The 21,355-nt window shown below is 43.9% G+C and overlaps 1 protein-coding gene across 1 annotated transcript in view; it reads right to left on the minus strand.

Moving 5' to 3' along the window:
- The window catches only part of NUB1 (negative regulator of ubiquitin like proteins 1), a 260,190-nt gene that overhangs the window by 121,084 nt on the left and 117,751 nt on the right, over positions 1 to 21,355 (minus strand). Inside the window, exons 9-10 of the mRNA XM_085632023.1 lie at positions 9,617 to 9,803; positions 2,400 to 2,507 (exon numbers count right to left, since the gene is read on the minus strand). Of these exons, the coding sequence (XP_085488149.1) occupies positions 2,400 to 2,507; positions 9,617 to 9,803 (295 nt within the window). The remainder of the gene's footprint in view (positions 1 to 2,399; positions 2,508 to 9,616; positions 9,804 to 21,355) is intronic.

Raw genomic sequence — 21,355 nt, forward strand, 5'->3', positions numbered from 1 at the left:
CCTCATCACAGGAAACTTGCATTATCAAGGTTACTCATCACAGGAAACTTGCATTATCAAGGTTAGTCACGCAAACATAAAAATACAGAGAGGGCAGCAAGGCTTTACAGAGGGCTGACATAGCCTTTATCCCCTGGGTCCAATGCTGAAAGATCCTGGGCCACAGTGAACATTTTTTAATTTGACTTTCTGTAGAAAGGTATTCAGAGGGCAAAAATCCAAAATCTGCCTGAACCCTCCGACCTTCTTGGGCAGCAGGAGTAAAACCTCCCACCTTTTTCCAAATCTGGTACTCTCTTGATGGCCCCTTTGGCCAAAAACGACTTGAGTTACAGCAGATGGATCATGAAACCGGAGTAGAAATGGGTGGGATGCAAGGGAGGGATGAAAAGAACGGCAAAGCATATCTTTTATGAACAGTATGTAGCACCCACCAATGTGAAGTGATAGATTTCCAGCTGGTTAACCTTTCCCTTACTGGCTGTGTACAATAAAACAAGGGGATATCAAAGCAGCTTAGAGGCCACTGCAGTAAGGGAGGAGAAGGTGGAGGACTGCTGCTCTTGGTGATGCGCCAACCTCCCCCATAACCATGTTCTATGGAACCGCAAACTGTTACTTGACTGTGACTGTCAACTGCCTAGACTCCTGCATATAGCCTCTCACTTTTCTGTATTACTGGTAGACCTGGCAGCCAGGTCAAAGCAAACCTAGGGAGCTGGCCAAAAAGCAACTGCTGTTGAAACGTGCTCATGCCAAATTTGACGTCTCTTCAGAGAGTCTGGTTCCATCAAAGGGTATGTCCATTAGAGATGTCTGAATGTCACTGGGAAAAACCAGTAGGATGCCTGAGCAAAATACTGATGCCTCTGGACATAGGCTGTTGTGTCAAGGCTGGTCCACAATATGTATTTGGAAAAATCTTGCTAGTCCTGAATTATTTGGGCAAGGGAGGCTCTTAATTTGTCATGGACAGCTAAAAGGATCTCGCTGGCCATGGGTACATATATAACAGCCCAGTAGACATACACAGGAAAAACTGACGGAGGAAAATACTCTTTTGCAGAACTCGTCAATGTTACTTGATGTCCTTTTTAGCAGCACAGAAGGGAATATGTTTGGGTTGGCCATACTCATTGTTTATCACTAAACATTCCAGTGTCGGATGCTGGGTGAGAAAACCTGGGTCACCAGGGGATAGACTGTTTCATCCATCTAGCTGCTGGGCAACTGACAGGGGGAGCCTAACACAGCTCTGTCAAAGTAGCCATTAAGTGTTTGTTAGGGCATTAGTAACAAGCTGCAAGAGCTCTGATGTGGCAGACCCAGGCTGTAAAGTTTGTGTCAGCAAGTTTGGTTTCTTTTCAATAGTAGATATTAGTAAATCAAGTACTTCTGCTGCCCTGCAGACAAAAAGGAGGGAGACGCTATGGATCAACCAATTCTGGAGGCTGCACCGATTTCATTGCGTGACTTGGTATAGTGTGGGCCATTGTTGGCTCAGGCTGTCTGGATCAGCTCCGGAATTGGCATCTGTATGGTCAGGACCAGTGTGGCCTCAGTGGCTGGAGTGGAACGGAGGACTGGAGATGGGAGGCAGCCAGTGCAGTCTGTTGGTGTACAGTAAGGATCTGCCCGCAGAAGCGTAACTGGTGGTTCTCGCGGTTACGTGGGGCCAAAGGCACACTAGAGGGAGCCAGCATCGACTTGACAAATGTAGATCATGGCTTATTTGAAGACCTCTATCTGCTGTGGGAGTTGGTGACAACCCAGGACAATGGGGCGTACCTTGTCCAGCTGTGACTATCCCGCCTTGACTAACCATACTGGGACCAACGAACTTGGGTTTAGGCTTACCAGAAGACATAGATTGAAAAAAGGGACTTGGTGCAGAAGTGGCCTCACGATTTGGAGCACCACCCCTATGATTATTCTAAATGTGACTGCTTCTTGTGCTCTGCGATGTAGAGTTTCGTTTCTAGCTCCAGGATTGCCTTCAGGTGAGTCAGGAGCATTTGTCCCAGGACTCTGAATCATGATCAGAAACTTGGCATCAAAGACAAATATTGTGCAGATCTGTGACCAACATCTCCATTCCTGCATTCGCAGCATGGTTTAAAGCTTGTTGGCTAGGGAAGGGGAGCACTCTTCCCCTTAGCACACTGTATACAATGAATTTTGACAATGGTATAACTGACAAAATTGGGAGCAGAGCTCAGGATCTGCATCGAAGGGCCATCACTTCCGGGCCAGCCAAAGCCTTCACAGAGTGTGACAGCAGCACATACTGCATGTGGGAGCAATTGCTGTTGAAACTCCAGATCCAGTCTGGCACCCTTGAATTTTCTAAAGTTGGGGAATCTGTGTTTAGAAATATCAATTACAACAAGCCGACTAACCTTTGAGAGTGATTCGGCAGACTGATTTCCTTTACCACTGTGATACTGTACAATTCCTTGAAGTAGATGAAGTCTTAGAAATAACACCTTCTCACGCCCATAACTTCCCTGATGAAATAAAAAAAAACAAAGATAAACAATCATACACAGTTCTGGTTCTGCACTTTTTCCCCAAAAGATCTGTACAGTTCACATTTCTTCAGCATTATTTAACTGTTTTCCATTTCCAACAACTGCTAACATGACAGTGTCATACAAATGCGCCTTGGCAGTTAGAAAGTGAAAAAGAAAGAAAAGGAACACAGACTGAAGAGAACAAGGAGTCTCTAGTAGAAAAAAGAATGTAATGATAAAGAGGGCCCAGGTTTAAGGAAAATGAGCCACAACAGTAATGTCTGAAGTAAGTACGTTTGCAAGGCCTGTCTATCAACCTGACAGATTTAAAAGGATGTACTACTGCAAAACTGATGTAGCTATTCAACTTGCGGTGGAATGTGCTATTATTTCTTTATAGACACTTGTTCAAGTCACCTAGTAAGCATGTATTTATACACAGCACTATCCACCTGAAAAGTGTCAGTTTCAAAACAATTCCCCTCTCTTGGATCACCAAACACCATAAATGGCTGTCTATCCTCATGGTATTCTTTATTAAGAAATGAATATATATGTAAGAGACTCTCTGGCATCGGTCCACTGAAATTGCTCCTTTAGTCAACTTGTGAAGATAAACATGAAGGCTAAAACACTGAACCCACATGCTGAAATAACCCAGAACACTTTCCCCAATCAGTAACTAGACGTGCCTACCAATCTAACAAAGAACTACCATTTCTGTGAAGTGTGTGTCATCTATTCAGTAAACACAAACCTAGGGCTCCTTCACAGGTTTAAGATGGGCCACAAAACTTCTGTGACGGTGGAGGTCCCACCACCCCCAGCCCATTGGTGGCCTTCCAACAGCACAGACAAGTCAGGAGAAGAACTTGAGACAAAAATGTAATGTCATGCTGGCCACCAAGGCACAGCAGACAGCCCAGCATTGTTTTTGTTTTTTAGGACCAAACCCAAAAGAGTGTGGTTGTTACTGAAAAACAAAAAGAAATGTCCCAGATGTGCTGGGACTGTTATTCCATTGCAGCACGGACAGTTCAGCATTATTTTTATTTGGGACCATCACATTTTTCATGGTGGTTGATAACAAGAAAAAACAGTATATGAAATCCTGCTACAAAAAATGTGGGCATTTCAGTTCTGTTCAACTGGTGGCTATGTGACAGATGGACAACCAGCAAGTAGTTTCCAAAAGCGTAGCCTAAACAGACAGGAATTCAATGGTTCCATGCCTCTAAATGAATCAGAGGAACCAAGTGCAGTGAGAATGGGGCATTCATTGTTTTCTGGTAAAGTATTTCTGGGCATATATCCCTTCATTTTGCTATTGGCAACTGGGTGGTATCTAGGTATATATTATGTGGTTTCCAAAAGGTCAGGCTACTTTCTGGCTATCCACATAGTTTCTTCCTTTGTTTTGAAAAGAGGACTTTGGTAAGGGTTTCCAGTTAAAACCCAATTTGCTTATTAAAGGCTGATGGTACACTATGCATACCTTTCTAATTAACCAATGGCATATCAGGTTTCTGAAGCAGTAAGAAACAATGGACATTTTTCTCCAGCGGCCCAATTTAATTTTTCTAGTCATCTCTCTGATGTTATTGGGTTGCAATAGGTTCTCAGATTTCTCACTCCTTGCCAGAAGTTGTTTCGTTTGCAGCACCATCTCTTTCATGGATCTGTTGAACTGACTGTTTAAAGAGTTTTGATGCACAAATAGATAATGCGGTTTGCTACCCTCTGTCATTCATATATATTTTTTAAACTTTTATTTATGTTTTTAAAGTTAAGTGCAAACTAACAGTACAGTGCATTATGGGTAATAGGCTACATAACATAGTGACCTGTGCACACAATTTCAGTGTTAATACAACCATAGATACATTAGCGTAAAAGTTAAAGGTGGGCATAACAGCTATAATGGCTGTTTAGGCTACAAGATAGACATTTAAATACATCACATCAACCTGTCACATGTAGTCCCATGCCATATCCAGCATAGATGCATTGTCAGGCAACATTAAAACAGCATTACAGCATACAGAGACCATAACTATTTCATTAGGTGGTTACTCCCTTGGGTGTAAAGGCATCTCCAAATAGCCTCTTAGTGGATCTCGAGTAGCTTTAGGCCTACACGGGTGCAGTTGTAACATTGCATAGCTATCAGTGGAGCCATTCCAAAATGCCGCATCCCGAATCCATGCCATAGCTACTCTTAGACTGGCCAGTAGTAGGAGCATGGCTGCAAGTATTCTGGTTGGTATGGTGACATTCTCCACATATCTCAGAAGTAAGAGTCAACACCATTGTACATCCTGCAACAAGCCGCTGACCCAGAGAGTGTAGAACCTACATTGGAACGCCTCTCTGTGCTGCAGAACTCCACTGGATGATGATAGGCAGAGTGAGAGCTATGGCACTATGTGGCCATCTTGGTGCATGGCTGGCCATGCCCCGCCATAAATTTAGAGATGTGAAGCTTCAATACTGAATGGGTTTTATTGAATTCCAGAAGACAGTGTTTAGGATCACCTGTGGTGGTTGGTCATCCTGTATTTTAGAATCTCTATGGGTACCCCCCCCCCCCCCCAAGTGGTTTGTGGGTCTTCTCATGCGGTGATTTCTAGGAGTACTGGGCTACCAGAAGTAGGTCCTTTATACGGAGATTGCATTGTGCCCTTATGTGTTGTGGAGACATATTCACAGAATGTTTGTACATAAGCACCAATCCTGCCATTTCCTACTATGTAGAATCCAAACTGGTGTTATGGCTGCAAGACAGACTGTTTGACAGGGATGGACCTACATCAAGTTTTGGTAAATCGTGTGGCATTAGGACATGTCCTCCACCCTGACCAGTTTGCTATGTCTTCTACTAGATCCTCGATACACCAAGAATAGCACCCCCTGGGCCATGACCACAGACGGAACTGATTCATATCAATGCCAAGTGAGTACACAGCCGTGAGAACCAGTGAATGACCAGCACTACTTTCCCTCCCATGTCCTTGAGGTGTAGTGATAACTGTGGTGAGACGTATGCAATCTCACCTGTGTGCCATGGCAGCTTGGTCACCATTTATTGTACTACAGAGTACAGTGTAAGGCCACAAAATGAAGAGAGAAAGATGGGCGCTACGGACTTCATTCTCTCATGTCACCCACTGATTCAGTCCATCTGTACAGACACACATACACTTCCCCTCCATTTCCAATTAAACTATTCCAAAGGAAAAACTAGACTATTAGCAATGGAGATAGCTCGCTGGTTATTTTTTTAAAACATGTTTGAACAGAAGACTTTCCAAATGACTGTAGAAGTGTGCAGAGACATAGGCGGTGATGGTACTACAAATTGCTCAACTTACTTTGAAACCTATGCAGAAGACAGCAAAGATTTTGGAGGGCAAAGAAAGGAGGAAGATGAAAAGAAACAAAGAAAGGAGGAGAAAAAAATAACAAAAGTAAGGGGCTGGCGGTTAGCCACATTTAAATGAAGAGGCTACAATTGTAGAACAATGAAGAAATATAGGGAGACCCGGAGAAATCCCACATATTTAAAAATGTAAGCTTGTAAGAACTATGTGCAATCTCTTAGTTGCTCCAAGAGGTCAAGTGAGGTTCATAGAGTGAAAGGCTTTTACAAACTAAGCGATCAACCTGTTGCATGTTCCGGATGTCTAACGCGTGAGGACCATATCCTTTTAAAGATATCCACTTAGACATGCACATAAAACTCTTTCACACTAAGCCATTCAGCAGAGTTCAACCAGCCATTTGCCAAGTGTCTCAGTATGCAGACCTTTCCAACAGCCAGAGAAGTGGCAATGCACCCTTGCCAGTGGGACTTCTTCTGGCACATAAATTCTAATAAAAAGTGAAAACTTCAGATAGGAGTGACCAAAAGGCATAAACATAGCTAGACCATAATTGCATGCAGCCATGTCTTGTAATTACCAGACCTTTTTGGAATTATCTTCTTTTTCATTGCCAAGACACATTTTGATTTAAACACACTTGTGCTCTTGGCCAAGCTTGTCCTGGGCAGACCTGCTTTTCTCTGATGAAAAAATGATCTGCTTGTACAAGCAGCAAAATAGCGATTTATTTTAAAAAGCAGGGCTATCGCCTGCTTGTGCACTTAGAACCCGAGGAAGCACAATATCACCTGCAGGAAATGATGTGGAAGATCCTGTAGAGTTGTCTAGCTCCCTAGCATAAGCCAACTTTACCCGTACAAGCCATTGCAGATGCAAAGATCTAAGGTGTCACCACGCTATTGTGGTACTCATATTATATTGTTTATTTCTGCCCTCCCTGGCTGAACTCTTTGCTGCAAAGTTTACAGGTCACATACTTGCAGACACCTCCTTGGCACCTGGCCACATTTCAAAGAATTGCCACACCAAGGATTCCTTGGGGGACTGTGTTGGTGCAGAAGCCTCTGGATGTTCATCTGAATCAGATGAAGATATCTTTTCTGTTCAAAGTGAAACAGGATAGGTGTACTCTCACCAAAAAACAATAGTGAAATAAAGCAAAATGGGAGGGAATCATCTCCTTCTAAATAAAAACAACCATATAAACCAATCAGAATCCTTCCTTTGGGTGGGTTTCCTCCTATGGACCTCTTTCAAGAAAAAATACTTCCTTTACATCTCCTGTAGAACAGTACACAATCATTCTACCTTAAACAACATGTCTAATGTTCTACTTTGTTCAAAATTGCAGTAAAACACTATAATTAACTCAATTGTAAATGCACGATCTCTGCGAGTTATTTATGAGAGCCAAACAGGAAGTACAGTCCACTCTTAGTCCACGAAGGCGTTGTGCATGTGGCTACTGCGAGTGCCTCACAAGGGCCATCACTTTATTATACAAAATAAATAAATATCCAACCATCTTTTATTCACTACTGTATTATAGATTAGCATTAAATAGCAATTTAAAACATTATAGAAGGCACTGAAATTTAGACCTTTACGATCTCATGAGTCCTGCAAGCATCTCGCGAGAGTAAGGACACCTCAAAAAAAGATTGTTGGTGACAGATCTCAGAATCAGAATTCAAATACCTGAGCAAATAAACCATTTCTATTGAAAAATGTGAATGTATGACGTTACAATACAAATATTTACAACGCATGCCTTTACAACGCAGTTGTTACATCGCAGCATCCATTACAACGCATGATTTTACATCGCATGCCATCACAACGCATTTTTAGATACTACATTTACAACGCATACCATTACAACGCATATGATTACAACGCATATTACTTTTAGGGCAACAGTAGGGAAAGTGTTGGATAGTGTAGGGGTGAAAATTACTATTCCCACTCCAGTGAGTGCAACAGTAGGGTAAGTGTTGGATAGTGTAGGGGTAAAAATTACTATTCCCACTCCAGTGAGTGCAACAGTAGGGTAAGTGTTGGATAGTGAAGGGGTAAAAATGGCTAATCCCCATTATTTACCTCATAATGCGTTGGAATGGCATGCGTTGTAGTGGCATGCGTTGTAGTGGCATGCGATGTAAAGGATGTTGCATTGTAACGACTGCATTGTAAAGGTAGTACGTTGTAATCACTGCATTGTAAAGGTTGTTTCCCGAAAAAGGTATCTGCTTAATTCTCACACACATTTTACAAAGATTTTGCTAGCTATGAACTATATTCTGTTTTGTAACAATTAAAAAAAAACATTTTACTAAAATAATGTCTCCACACAACATATATTATACAGTCATTCTATCATACATACACTCACCCAAAAATAATTTTACTTAAAAAAAAAAAAAAGTCCTAGAAATTCATTGAAAAAACTAAAGGTTAAAGTACAGTCATAGTTAGGTGAATTTCTCAGTTTCCACACCCAGGACATTGCAGTTTGCTATGGATTCCCGCCAAGCCATAGCATACAGTGTGCTCCGCTTTGAGCAAGCGAGAGCATCTTGCTCTCATTTTCTCAAAGCAGAGCACACTTACTTTTACACACACGGAGCTCCATGTAAGCAGCTCCCTATGTGTAAAAGCAATGCCAGCTCCCACAGGATGAGGAGAGACAGCAGGGACCGGGGGTCTTCAGACTCCCCCACGGTCTCCATCTTTGATGAGTGGGTTCCCTGGGTGAGACCAGGGCACCCACATTAAAGGCCGAGTCCCGGGGGATGGGGTCCCTGGGGTCAAAATCAGCCCGGGATGTGGGCTACGCACCTGCTCCCTTGTTTGACAAAAAAAAAAAAAAAGAAGCACAGGCCCAGATGAATGGGATGCCCGGGCCATGATCGGCCCAGGAAAGGGGGGCCCCCCTTAATTTAACAAAATAAAAGAAAAATAAGAAACGCTGGGCCCCGGGGTGGTAGGGTACCCAAGCCGTTATCTACCCAGGGAAGGGGGGGAGGGGAGTCTAGACAGGTCTCCTTCCCTAAAAAATATAAAATACACAAAAAAAAAAAAAAAGCAACCCCGGCAAATCGCCGGAGGCCACAACCTCTCAACCACCACTCTACAAATGCATCTCCCGGCGCAGTGGTGGTTGGGGTATGAAGTCTCCTTGAATGTGGAGGGTCTTTGGGGGCCGGCAAGCTCTCTTGTTACATCCAGTAAGTCCCCTACAGCCAGATTACTGAGAGGACTTGGAGGCCATGCCCCCTTTCTCCACCACTCTGCAAACGCACCTCCTGGTGCGCTTCTGGTTGGGGAATTAATTCCACTTTACTCCTGAGAGCCTCAGGACTAAGGTGGACTTCTTCCCCCAACCAGTAGTGCCCCAGGAGGTGTGTTAGCAGAGTGGTGGAGGGAAGGGGCGTGGCCTCTGACGACCTCTCAACAATCCACCTGTGTGGGTCCTACTGGAAGTAACAGGAGGGGCAGACCCAGTAAACTGTCAGATTATAAGGATTAAATAACAACAAAAAGCAAACATGCCGGGCAGGACACCACATCATGTTACAAGTGGAAACCAATACAAAAATACATCTTCAAAGATCATTAACTCTTCCCACTACATCAACAATCATAAAAACCTGCATTAAAATATTTGCAGAGATTTGTATGTTAAAAGTCAGTACTTGCACTTACTCATTGTGAACTTACTTTTATATGTACAAGTCGCTCGTGGTTTTCACCATAGCATTTTGTGAAACTTTTCTGGGCAATAGTTAACTTTTTTTCTGCATCATCCAGGCAGTCAAGTTGTCCCAAGCGAAAGTAACACCATACAATATCCAGCTGCAGTACTGCATAATTGTCCACGGAGCTCAGAAGTTCAGTACCACATTCACTAAAACAAACATAGTGAATTTAAGAACAGTGTAAATACCAAAAGATTCTTTAATTGTTTAGGTTAACATATATGCCATGGCAATTTATTAATATGTCAACAGAATTAAAAAATAGATTCACATATTAATGCAGAAGACAATATCATTTAAAGATGTAAACCATATTGAAAGACACAACATTGTATTCATTTCAGTTCTATTTTAGTGGTGGTATGTATGAAGGGTAAACTTAGCCCAAAAGGGTAGTAGGTCATTTTACAAGAAAAGCATGAATACAATCAGATGCATCAACAACACAGACTCATTTATTGAGACAGGCAACAAGTAAACATAGAAACATACACATTTAGAAAAATATCACATAGCTGACACAGGGAGGAGTTTGGAGGAGGTGATGAGAAAAGAGGGGGTTCTTGAGTTCTATCCCGAATGCCCAGAGTGTAGAGTGTAGGGGTGGAATCAGGACTGTAAGCAGCAATTAATGTTTTGTAAAAATGCAGTGTCTGCTGGGATCAACAGGGCCTAAAGTCATCTACACTGAATGTATCATTCTGATTAGCATTGTCAACAAGAGGCTTTTTGGATAAAGGATAATATTTTACGTCATTCTCACAATTTAATTTTGCCATAACGTTGCCAGAAAAGAGGTCAGACTAGCACATAATGTTTACTGAACTCCCTCCCCACACAGATTGGGAAGAGTTGGTTTAGGTGTCAGTGCAAGTAGTTAGACTTATTGTAAGTATCCTCCCATCACCATTGTGTGTTTAATGCACCGCTCTATGTGGCCAAGGTATGCCAAGACGTTGGGAACACGTTCTTGGGTTCCTTGTATTCCATTTTGGAGAGGACCTGGACTGTTCCTACTGGAGCAGGGTCAAAGCGGATTTGCTTAGGCGGGGCAAAAGAACAATGGGTTGGAATACTACCTAGAGTGATTGCCAGTGGCTAGATGTACTGCAAGCATCCTCCCATAATCTTTTGTGTGTCTGTTGAACCACTCCCTTAACCAGGAGCCAGGTAACAAGCTGAAACTGGCAGTTCATAAAAATATTATAAACTCTTGTCCGAACCCATTCAGGTGGGCCAAAGGCAAAATACCTCAATATATAACGGTTGAGGTATTTTACCTTTAATATCCCAGGTCCGTTCTTTTATGGCTCTGCAAACTTTAGTTAAGGACTAAACAATCAAAAACAGCACAATAACTGATTGTCCAATCCAGTGCTTTACTTTCAAAGAAGAAAAGTACTTTAATGCACACTAGAACAGAATTTAACACACATTATATGCAAGATACAATGTATTGTCTAGATCAGCTGCACCTCTATTTGCCATCTCTCATGGTTCCCTCCATTTCTGGTCTAAGCAGTTCTCCCCGAAGTTTTAGGTCACGAATCAGATTCAGGTTGACCCTTCTACTGTAAAATGAATTCAGTTTCTTACATTTCAACTGCTCAGTTCTTGCTTAGTTTGGTTGCTCAGTTCTTCCCACTCGTGGTGGATCAGTGTGTTATGGCAGCCACTCGTTTTAGTCTTTGCATACCCACTCCTTCCAGCTTCTGGGAGGGAAAGCCCACAAACCGGCAGCTCCATCAGGATTTCCTCATTGACAGTGGGTATTCCCCTGGCAGACATGTCTACAGTACTGCTGCACATTTCCGATGGCTGTAGGTGGTGGTCTCGCTGGCAGGAAAAGCAGTGACTTTAGTCCCCTCAGAAAACGAGACCACACAGAGCACAGGTAGGCACAGAATTTGGAAATCTTGCAGCCTCATGTGCCAATCTTCACCTGGTTATGCAGCCATGCAAAGGCCTATTTCTGACAGAAGGTGTGACCATGCACCGGCCAAATTCCTCTAGGCAACAAGGCTGCACACAGGCATAACCTCTTCTAGGCAAGGCAGCTTAGTTCAGGTCTCACTTCTTGGCACTAAAGCTTAGGCGAATCAGTGATTTTTCTTGGACCTAGGGATTAGATCCCAGCCCCAAATTCAACGATCTTCGGGCTGAGTCGTCATGGTTTCCACCAGGACTGCATGTGTGGGCTTTTAATTCACCTACTGCACCTGACTGACATCTGCCAAACTAAAAGAGTGCTAGGGGAAAGAAGAAATGCTGGCTTCAACTAAGGGGTCTATTCTTTCCCACCCTTCACCACTACCACAAATATAATAGCAGTGCTTCAGGCAGACTAATCAGTAGCTCCTGGCTCAGCAAAACTCTATAATAGAGCTTTGGGGGCCATTATGATGGTGGAAGGACCGCCACCGCCGGGCTGGCAGTCCTTCCACCATCACATGGTGATTTACCCACCACCAAATTCGGATGGTGGTGGGTACCGCGGCGGACGGAAAGTCCGTCCGCTGTTTTTCCGCCAGAGGCAATCGCACCGATTGCCTGGTGGATGGAGCAGGGCCACTAATATGGTCGCGGTACCTAGCAGGCACCGTCCGCCATATTAGGATGTGGGTTTTAGGAGGCCTTTCCATGGCGGCGATGCTGCCATGGAAAGGCTGGCAGGGATTGGGTTTGCGGGCCCCCTTCAGGGGGGGGGGGGGGGTCGCTGCAATGAGCCGTGCACCACGTGGCAGGCACCGCGTGGTGCATGCCACCTGGTGCAGGGAAATACAGTGCAAGCACCTTTATCATTGCGGATGGTGCTGCAGCCTGCCATGTTATAGGCCCATCCTAATAGCAGTGGTGGGACTGCCGCATGTCTGGCGGGCGGTTCCAAACACCGCTATGGTGGCGGACTTTCCGCCCACCATCATAACGAGCCCCCATGTCACCTCTTTCCTCACTTTAGTCTGTAGATCTCATCCTTCTAGCTACAGGAATGTCACCAATACACTTCTAATTATTTGGTTGCACCTTGACCTTCATGAATGGTTTGAGCAATGGAGCCCCCCACCCCCCCACCCCTCTTCCCCTAAGTCTTCAGGGACTGCAGGCAAATCTTGCCAATTATGTCCCAGAGGGCATAAGTATATCAGCCATAAAGGCACCTGGTATTGACAAACCTCAAGGCTAGGCTGGCCAATGAAAACATGTTTCCCAAATGCTACACTTCTCCTTGATTCTCTGTCTGGGATAGTCAAAGGAAATCATTTGCGGTTCACCTTGCTGATGGATGCTTGAAACACCAGACTATCTAAAGTTGGGTGTTGTGTCAGAAAATTGGGGTCGCCTGGTGTCAGTTTGTGGCATCTGGCAACCTGTCTGTTCACTGAAAAGAGCAAGAACAATGCTTCGCTCAGTTGTCCATCACTGCCTCGTTAAAGGCTTAGTTGAATGGTAGCAAAGGCTCAGAGGCAGGCTGCCCAGGCTATAATACCTGTTTGTGTAAATTAGTCTTTACCTGCGCAGAAGGGTGTTGAATGTCCAAAACCTCCGCTGCATTTCAGATCACCACAGCAAAGGAAGCGCTTTCCTCCACTGGTAATTCATGGGGGAAATCAACTAGGAATCAGGCGAAGTAGCCAGCCCACTGGCCTCTTGGAAGTCTTTCTAGAGAATATTTTCCTCATAATGAGAGGAAAAGTCATCATCATCATCATCTACGAAGACTGACTGACTTGGATTAGAGTTGGAGGCAGAAAATTGGTGGTTCGCCTGTGGGTGGCTGCGTGGCAAAGGCAGTGTTCTATCTTAATCCGACAGGATGCATCAAAGTGAATTTGAGACCCAATCTCGGGCAAGGCAGAGATGATTTCAGCTCTAAGCTGGATACCAGTATAAGTACAGGGTTCTTGTCTGGCAACAGCGGCATCAGGCCTGTGTACATTTTGGCATTGGTACCAAAGCCGGTGTGGAACAATAAGCAGGTTCAAGAAGCACTGAAGATGGCAATAATTTTCACAGAAAAAAAACCCAGTTTTTATATGACGTCAATTGAAGCCTCAAAAAACTCATTCAAAGAACTGTTTGCCACAGTGAAAAAACTTACTAAGCTTCCAGAACCTATAAATGCAAATGTCAGGTAAGGGTTTTGTAAATCTGGCAGCTTTCTATCAGGACAAAATCAAGGCAGTTTATAGAAATTTCTCAAGCCATCACTTTCCTGGGCAATCTTTGTCCCAGAGATTGAAGACTGCTAATTCCAATTAAGACGATATTTCTGACACGGCAGGAGACTATTAACACCCCCCCTCCATCATCTTTTTCACATCTCACCATTGCTCAAGTCAAAAACCTGCTCTATCAAACAAAGTGAGGCCCCCCATTTGACCCCTGCCCCCCTAAAATATTGAATCTAGAGCCTGATACCATCGCAGAGCATCTCCTAACCACCTTCAACCAAATATTTTCTTCTGGCATCTTTCCTACCAAAGGGAAGCTAGGATCAGTTCTTCCACTTTAGTCTAACTTGGACAACACTGATCCAAATAGCTGCCGACCAATTTTCAGACTCCATTTCCCTGCTAAAATGGTAGAAAAGGCAATGAACACAGAAATCTCAGACTTTGAGACTCATGGACAACCTGACCCCACCCAATATGGGTTTAGAAGCCATCACAGTACCTGACCTGCCCTGATCACAGCATTAGAGCAGGTTAGACAGACAGTAGACGCTGGGGGGGAATGCGCAGTGATGCTTTTGGACCTCTCAGCAGCGTTCAATATGGTCAATCACAATACACTATTAGATCGTCTTGCCACAATCGGAATTGAGGGACATGAACTTTTTTAATTGCTCAAATCGTTTCTTGCTGATCGGGAACAATTTGTTGCCTTGGCAGATTTTAATTCACCTACTTTCACACTTCCCTGTGGCGTCGCCCAGAGCTCTTCATTGAGCCAAACTCTTTTTGATATTTACGTCCCTCCATTGGCAAAACTGATCCAGTCCTTTGGGTTCTCAGTTGTATCCTACGCCGATGACACCCAAATCGTAGTATCAGTGGCCAGCAACACCATGGACACTACTAGAAGTTTTCACAACTGTCTGTCAAAGTCAGGAATTTGATGGCCTCAAATTGTCTGAAGCTTAACTCCAATAAAACGGAGGTCCTACTCTTCAGGAACAATGTGTCTTTTTTGTCGCCAACTCTGTGGCCGCAGCAACTCACCTTTCTCCCTACACCAGTGAGCAAGGTGAAGAACCTGGAAGTAACCTTTGATAGGAAACTTTCATTTGAGGGCCACGTTAATACCATTAATTCCAGCGCATTCTTCACATTAAAACTTCTTAGACAGGATTTCCCTTTCATTCCCCAGAATTTACAAAAAATGGTAACCTCAGCCCTTGCAGTATCCAAGGTTGATTACTGCGATGGCCTATTTGTCAACATCAGGAAAAAGTGTCTCACTTAAATTCAGATTGTGCAAAATGCAGCCATCCAATTACTTCTGGGTATTTCGAAGCATGAATCTGCCTCTCCAGCGCTTAGATGTTTACACTGGCTCCCAATGAGGAAATGCATTGACTTTAAGGCTTTGTGTATCGCCTTTAAAGCAATGCATGGCATTGGCCTGAAATATTTTAAGCACATCTTTCAGTGGTACACTCCACCTCAGACGCTGAGGTCTGCCTCAGCTCAAAATCTTGTAGTTGCTAAACCCAAAGAGTCTGGCAGGGTCGGCAGACATTTACTGGTGGGAACCACCAGACTTTGGAATTCTCTCCCCTTGGAAATAAAAAATGAAACTCAGTTGTTAAAGTTCAGAAAAGCGCTAAAAACCTGGCTTTTAATCAATAACTCAATTGTCTTAACTTCTGCGGTCTCCTCCCTGAGTTAGTGCCTAGACACCCATGAGTATTAGACACGCTATATAAATTATCTTTTCATTTCATTACGGTTTTAAAACCAAGCAACAATATAACTCAATTTGGGGGGAAATTGACGCACTGGACACATGTAAGGGCAAATGTTCGTACAGTGAGTGTGTAATATGGTGTGTTGTGGGAGAGTTAAACAAAATATGACAGTATTTTGTTAATAGGCACTTAGGATCTGTGTTCGCATTAAACCTGTACAAGGCATTGTTAACAAGCAACACGTTAACCTACCGCTCTGGTAGAGTGTGTTTAAGGCCACCTGGGCTCTTGCATGGAGGGCCTAAAGAACTCTTCAGAGCCAGGGTAACGAAACCAACATACTACAAGTACACATCCACATTGCCAGGCTGTTTGCAATAGCACCACAGACAGATGTTAAAAGAGGTCCTGCTACCCCTTTCGCTCCCTGTAACTAAGGGGGTGGTACTAGGAGGGTCATGCAAAGGGTAGGGGTTATAATCTTTAGGTCAACATTTGTCTTTGAGGACAACCACTCTCAAAATGTTCACGTCGGCACCTCTTTATTGGTGGAAGAGATACAATGAGGCTCCTGGAGCTTGTGTTTGTCCTTGTGCATGTTCCTGTAATTGGAGCATGTAAATGGGCAAAGGAGATTCTCATTTGCCAATATGTAAAAGAGGATGCCACAAACTTAATTTTCTCCAGCATATTCCACATTACAGAGAGACCCTGCAGTCCTTTGTACAAAACAAGAGCCTGATCAGATCACAGGGTGCAGTCTGTACTTGACGCAGGGGGCGCAGTTCTGATAAAAGAAGAATCTCAAGATGAAGGAAGGTCACACTCTTTGAATCTAATCTGATAGTAGACCCAAACTAGCATGTGAGTAACTGCAAAGATCCATAAGCAAAGGAATATTACATGACTGTGCTACGTTACACATACTGAGAGTTTCTGTGTGAACAACTGCACCATAGTACTTTTGCAAACTATGCACAGTGGTCCAAATGGAGGACTTGAATGGAATAATGTTTTTAAAAAGGGAAACAATAGGCTAACATCAAGTCTGATTATGGAAGGGCTTGTATTATTTCAATGTCTGGATGGTAGCAAGTCTGAGTATGCCATCTTCCTCATTATAACAGAACATGGCTATGGAAAAGGCCCAATTAATGTCAGGCCTTTATAAAGGCTCTTTACATATGGCTTCTGTGTAGACCTGCGTTGTAGGCTATGGAAGGGCTTCAAATACGGCACTATTCTCATTATTCTAGAGCTCTGATCACAGAAGACTTCTGGATATGCTACAGTTCTTATAATGCCATGGCTTGCTATTTTACCACATTGTCTGAGAAGGGAGATCTTGAAAATTGCGAAAGCAGAAGAGCGCGTGGCAGTTTGGCCTGGACAGCTCAATTATCAGCAGGGCCAAGACTGGTGTGGTTGCTAGTGGCTGAGACAATTTGCAAGCATTATACCAATCCCATTTGTGTCTGCCTCAGAGGAACACATTTACCTTAACAATGTCAGTTCACTTTTCAAAATGTTTCTGCAAAAAACTAAATGAAAAAACGCAGAGTATATTTCCTCTCAAGGAGACTGTTACAGTTTGACATTTTCTCCCTCACTACATTGTATAATCTTTGACAAACCCCATCTTCTCACTGTACCTCAGTTCCCTTGTATGTCAAAAGAGTGTTAATTTACCAAGCGCTGAATGAATAACTGACAATATATAGTATATGCATTTCTTTGTAGATATTACTGCATTGCAGGCAAGGTATTCTTTACAAAGAGACAATTGAATTTCTCTGAGAACTTAATGGATTCTTGGGGATCCAGTTACATTAGCTAGGTAGATACTAATCAAGGACACTCCCTGCACTGCCAAGAAGTTGTGCTTTCAGCAAACATGCATGCACTGCTTAAACATTGTTCAATGTTAAACAGCAAGTTCAGAACACTTTGTTATTTAAACAAGCCACGGAAATCAGGTCTCTGCTTTCATCTTTTTGCAATTGGCACAAAGAGCAAGGGTGGGCCTGCTTTTATGTCTCCCATAGCTCCACCCGTTCTCAGCTTTTCAATTAGATGGACATGCAGATATGATATGAGAGGTAGCCACACCTTGTTATACTCTGCAACTCTGAAGCACCAGAGAGGTGACGTGTAGCACGTTATAAACTTCTAGACTAAATACAAAAGGAAATGCACATTGTTTCCACTATGCCATTACTGCAAGTTGAGCTTGGAGCTCACAGTACTTACCCAAACTTCAACACCTTGGCCTTAATAAATCATAGATATGATATTTATCAGCTTCTCCAATTGGATACAATGTATTTTGAACTATGCAACACCGAAATGTTCTTTGATTTTACCATATGGTGGAACCCTGAATTAGTAGAACAGGGTTTATTTCCAGGAATAAGGTATAAGAGAATAGACAAAAGGTGTTCTTGTATATGTTCACAGAAAATGTGCCCTCGGCGTTGGCAAATAAGAATTCTACACTAGGCACAGCACCTTATCAGAAGTCCTTCCTTGGCTTCTATATTTGTTTATATTGATGTGTATAGTATGGGCATTATACCAAAGGATGTTACAGCGCTTTACATGGAATACATGGACGCAAGAAGATAATTTCTTCACAATTTAAAGTGGCTCACAAGTGTTGAATAAATGGATATTAAGAAGTAACAGAAAGTGCAATGGCTCATAGCATAGAAATCAACATCTATAAGAAGTTCAATCGGAGATGGGGGTGACAATGGAAGACACTAGAGTAAGAGCCATTTGTAAAAACTGTATAGTATTCTATGTAGCTCGTTTGTAGATGCATTTCAGAGTGGCTATGAGTGACATGAAGGCATGATAAGCATGCTTGATTCATATCGAGAGAGTATACAAGACCACATCAGAAAGCGGTCAGCATTTTCAGGAATAGGTAATTTTCAGACTTAAAAATAAATAAATAGATGAAATAGTAGTCATGCCTGATACTCGCAAGAATTACATTCTGATTGTTGGAGACAAACTAGGGAAGGAGCAAGTTACTGTGGAGTCTTTTTTTCCAATTTGAGAATGCTGAGGCAGGGATGAGGTCTCCGGGCCTAAAAATACAAGTTGTTTTTCTGACAAAAGTTTGGAATATATTGCAGGCAGATCTGAAAATGCAGGGGGTTTGGAGAGGGAGCCGTTTGAGGCTGGTGAGCATTGGTGTGATAGGTTCAAATGTCCTTCTGTCTTAATCAATCTTTCAGCTGCATAGTAGACAGCATTACATAGGGCTCTCCAGATAGCTGGATAGCAGAAAGGCCAGTGAGAATGGAGACACCATAAGTCCAGTGTGATCAGACATCAGATGTGGCATCTGGACTCAACCCCCAACAAGGAACCCTGGGGTACTGGACTATCACAGACTAGCATTCTAGTGGCTGTGCAGGCCACTTCCTTACTGGACTCAAGAGACAGCTTATAGGAGGGATGGGGTTCTCGATCAGGAGGGGGAAGAGGACGCCGGAGAATGGAGTATCGCGGACAACTACAGCGAGAGAGCAGGAAGCAGAGCGGAGAGACCGGGAGCAGGAGACACGCATCAGAGGGACTGGTACTGATCACCGGAGAACGGGAAAACCTCAAGGCAGGTGGAGAATCTGATACATCGACACGAGCAACCACCGCCATCATCATGAGAGGCAGGAACCATACAAGAAACCCCAGGGAAAGGCGACTTGGATGAGACCACTGTGACTCGAGGACAGAGTCACAGTCTCAGGCGAGTATCGCAGTGGGCTTTACGGTGGTTGGTCTGGTTGTCTCTGACACAGAGCTATCAAGTGGGAATGTAAAACAAGGGTATAGCTACGATGGAGTGGGGTACAAGACGCCTCTTACCCTGAGGAGCATACTGCATGGGGAACACTAAAAGCTGCAGAGCACAGTAAAAGGAGGCTGGTTTTACATGGGTCTCTGGTGAAGGAGCACCCCTCTTTTCCCCTTCCTCTTTATATTTCATTATCCGAACACAGAGACGTCTATGTCACTGACCCTGCACCCCATCAGGAGTCCTGAACTGTTGTAGTGTGGTGGAAGATTCTACAAACCTGGTAGAGTGCTGTTTTCTAAGGTCTCCCCTTGTTTATGTTTTCCCTGAGGGTCTGTTTGGAGATCAAGGGAAGCCTGAAGAGTAGAACCAGCTGGGCCAACGCTAAGAAGGAAGTCCTGAAGAACCAAGCACTCCTAACCCATCTCGAGAACTCCCTAGACCAAACAAAATATGTTTATGCATTAATAAACAATCCTAAACAAACTTGACTGGTCTGGATTAGTCCATGAACCCCATTACATCCAGTCTTGAGATTACAAGTACCTACACAACATTTTCACTACATTCTTTGGGAGTTGGTGTTGAGCATCTTTCACCAATGATTAGGTCTCGCCTGGCGATAGCAGCGCAAGCGCTGTTTCACCATGCGAGTGCCTTTTGCAATCGATTCTCTGAAAGCCGTACATGCACGCGTAGGGATGGACAAAGATGGCTGCTCTCGCCATTTTTCCAAACCTAACAGCATGTGCGTGTACATACGGACAGTGGACAGTCCAACGCCATCTTGTGCCATTAGACATTTCTTATCTGCTTGTTTATTTAAGAAACAGATAAGAAAAGTCTTCATGACGGCTGTGAAGCAGACGAGCTACAGCGCACAGGCATTCCGAGGGCGCCTGTTCCAGCACTTCCCCCTCCTCTCCCACTTGTTAATCTTTCGTCTAGTTATTCCACGTTAGCACCTCCGCCGCACGGACACAGGGCTCCTGTCTCTCCAATGCAGTGCAGAGATGCCTGTGGAAACCTATCGGACTGGCAAGCAGCAACACCGGCAGCCAATGAGGGGCAGGCTCCTGCAGAATCCAGCACATGCTCTCTGAGGCGCGGATACTGTCACCGCCGCCGTTTAGCAGGTTCCTGGGCTAATTATAGCCGTTTCCGAGCACGGGGCTGTGGAGGCATGCACCACCTGCACACTGCGGTTCAAGAATCATTTCCTCTCCTCTTGGCCACTTCCTCATTGTTATGCATGCTTAGGGCTGTGCCCTTCAACTTTCTCCCAAATGGCATGTATTTTTGTTTTTTTCATGGGATCTCATGATCGAATACCTATAGGGAAGTGTGCTAAGTAAAAAGGAAGAGGGGGAGCTTAATCCAGAGCACCTCATGTATTGCCCGCACAAACCTGACGAGCTGACAGAGCAGTGGTCTGCGTGGATTTGAGGGGACCCATTTACTTACAGGGCTAAAGAAGATAACTACCATGTCAGACTGTGGCCCTTCTGTGCTCTCCAAGATGCACAGTTGCATGTCCCTCTGTACCCATTCCTGGCACCATCTTCCCTCACTTCACACAGATGAGAGGGAGTGTGGCACTGATGCGCTCACTCTACACTGACTCCTGACTCCAGCTCCACCTAGTATATACTTATTCGACAAACTGGGCAAGAAACAATGTCGCACATTTAAACAAAGATGGCAGATTTCAGCCCGAAAACACTTTACTCCAAACACAAGAGGTTTTAAGGGCAATAACCGAGAATCCACCACCTTCTGGTGATAGACCAATCAAAAACGAACACAAGCTCTGCTCAAACCGCGGAACCACAAGATAACCTTTTAATCTTCTTCAAACAGAGCAGGCACTGCGGTGGCGGCGCTGTCACCGCCTCCCACGGTTATCTGGGATGATTAGATATACATTTCAAAGGGAAAAATCAATGGCCTCTCAAGCAATTCAAGAAAGCAATCCAGGCTGC

This window comes from Triturus cristatus, chromosome 10 (genome assembly GCF_964204655.1).
Source record: "Triturus cristatus chromosome 10, aTriCri1.1, whole genome shotgun sequence".
In the NCBI taxonomy this organism is placed as follows: Eukaryota; Metazoa; Chordata; class Amphibia; order Caudata; family Salamandridae; genus Triturus; species Triturus cristatus.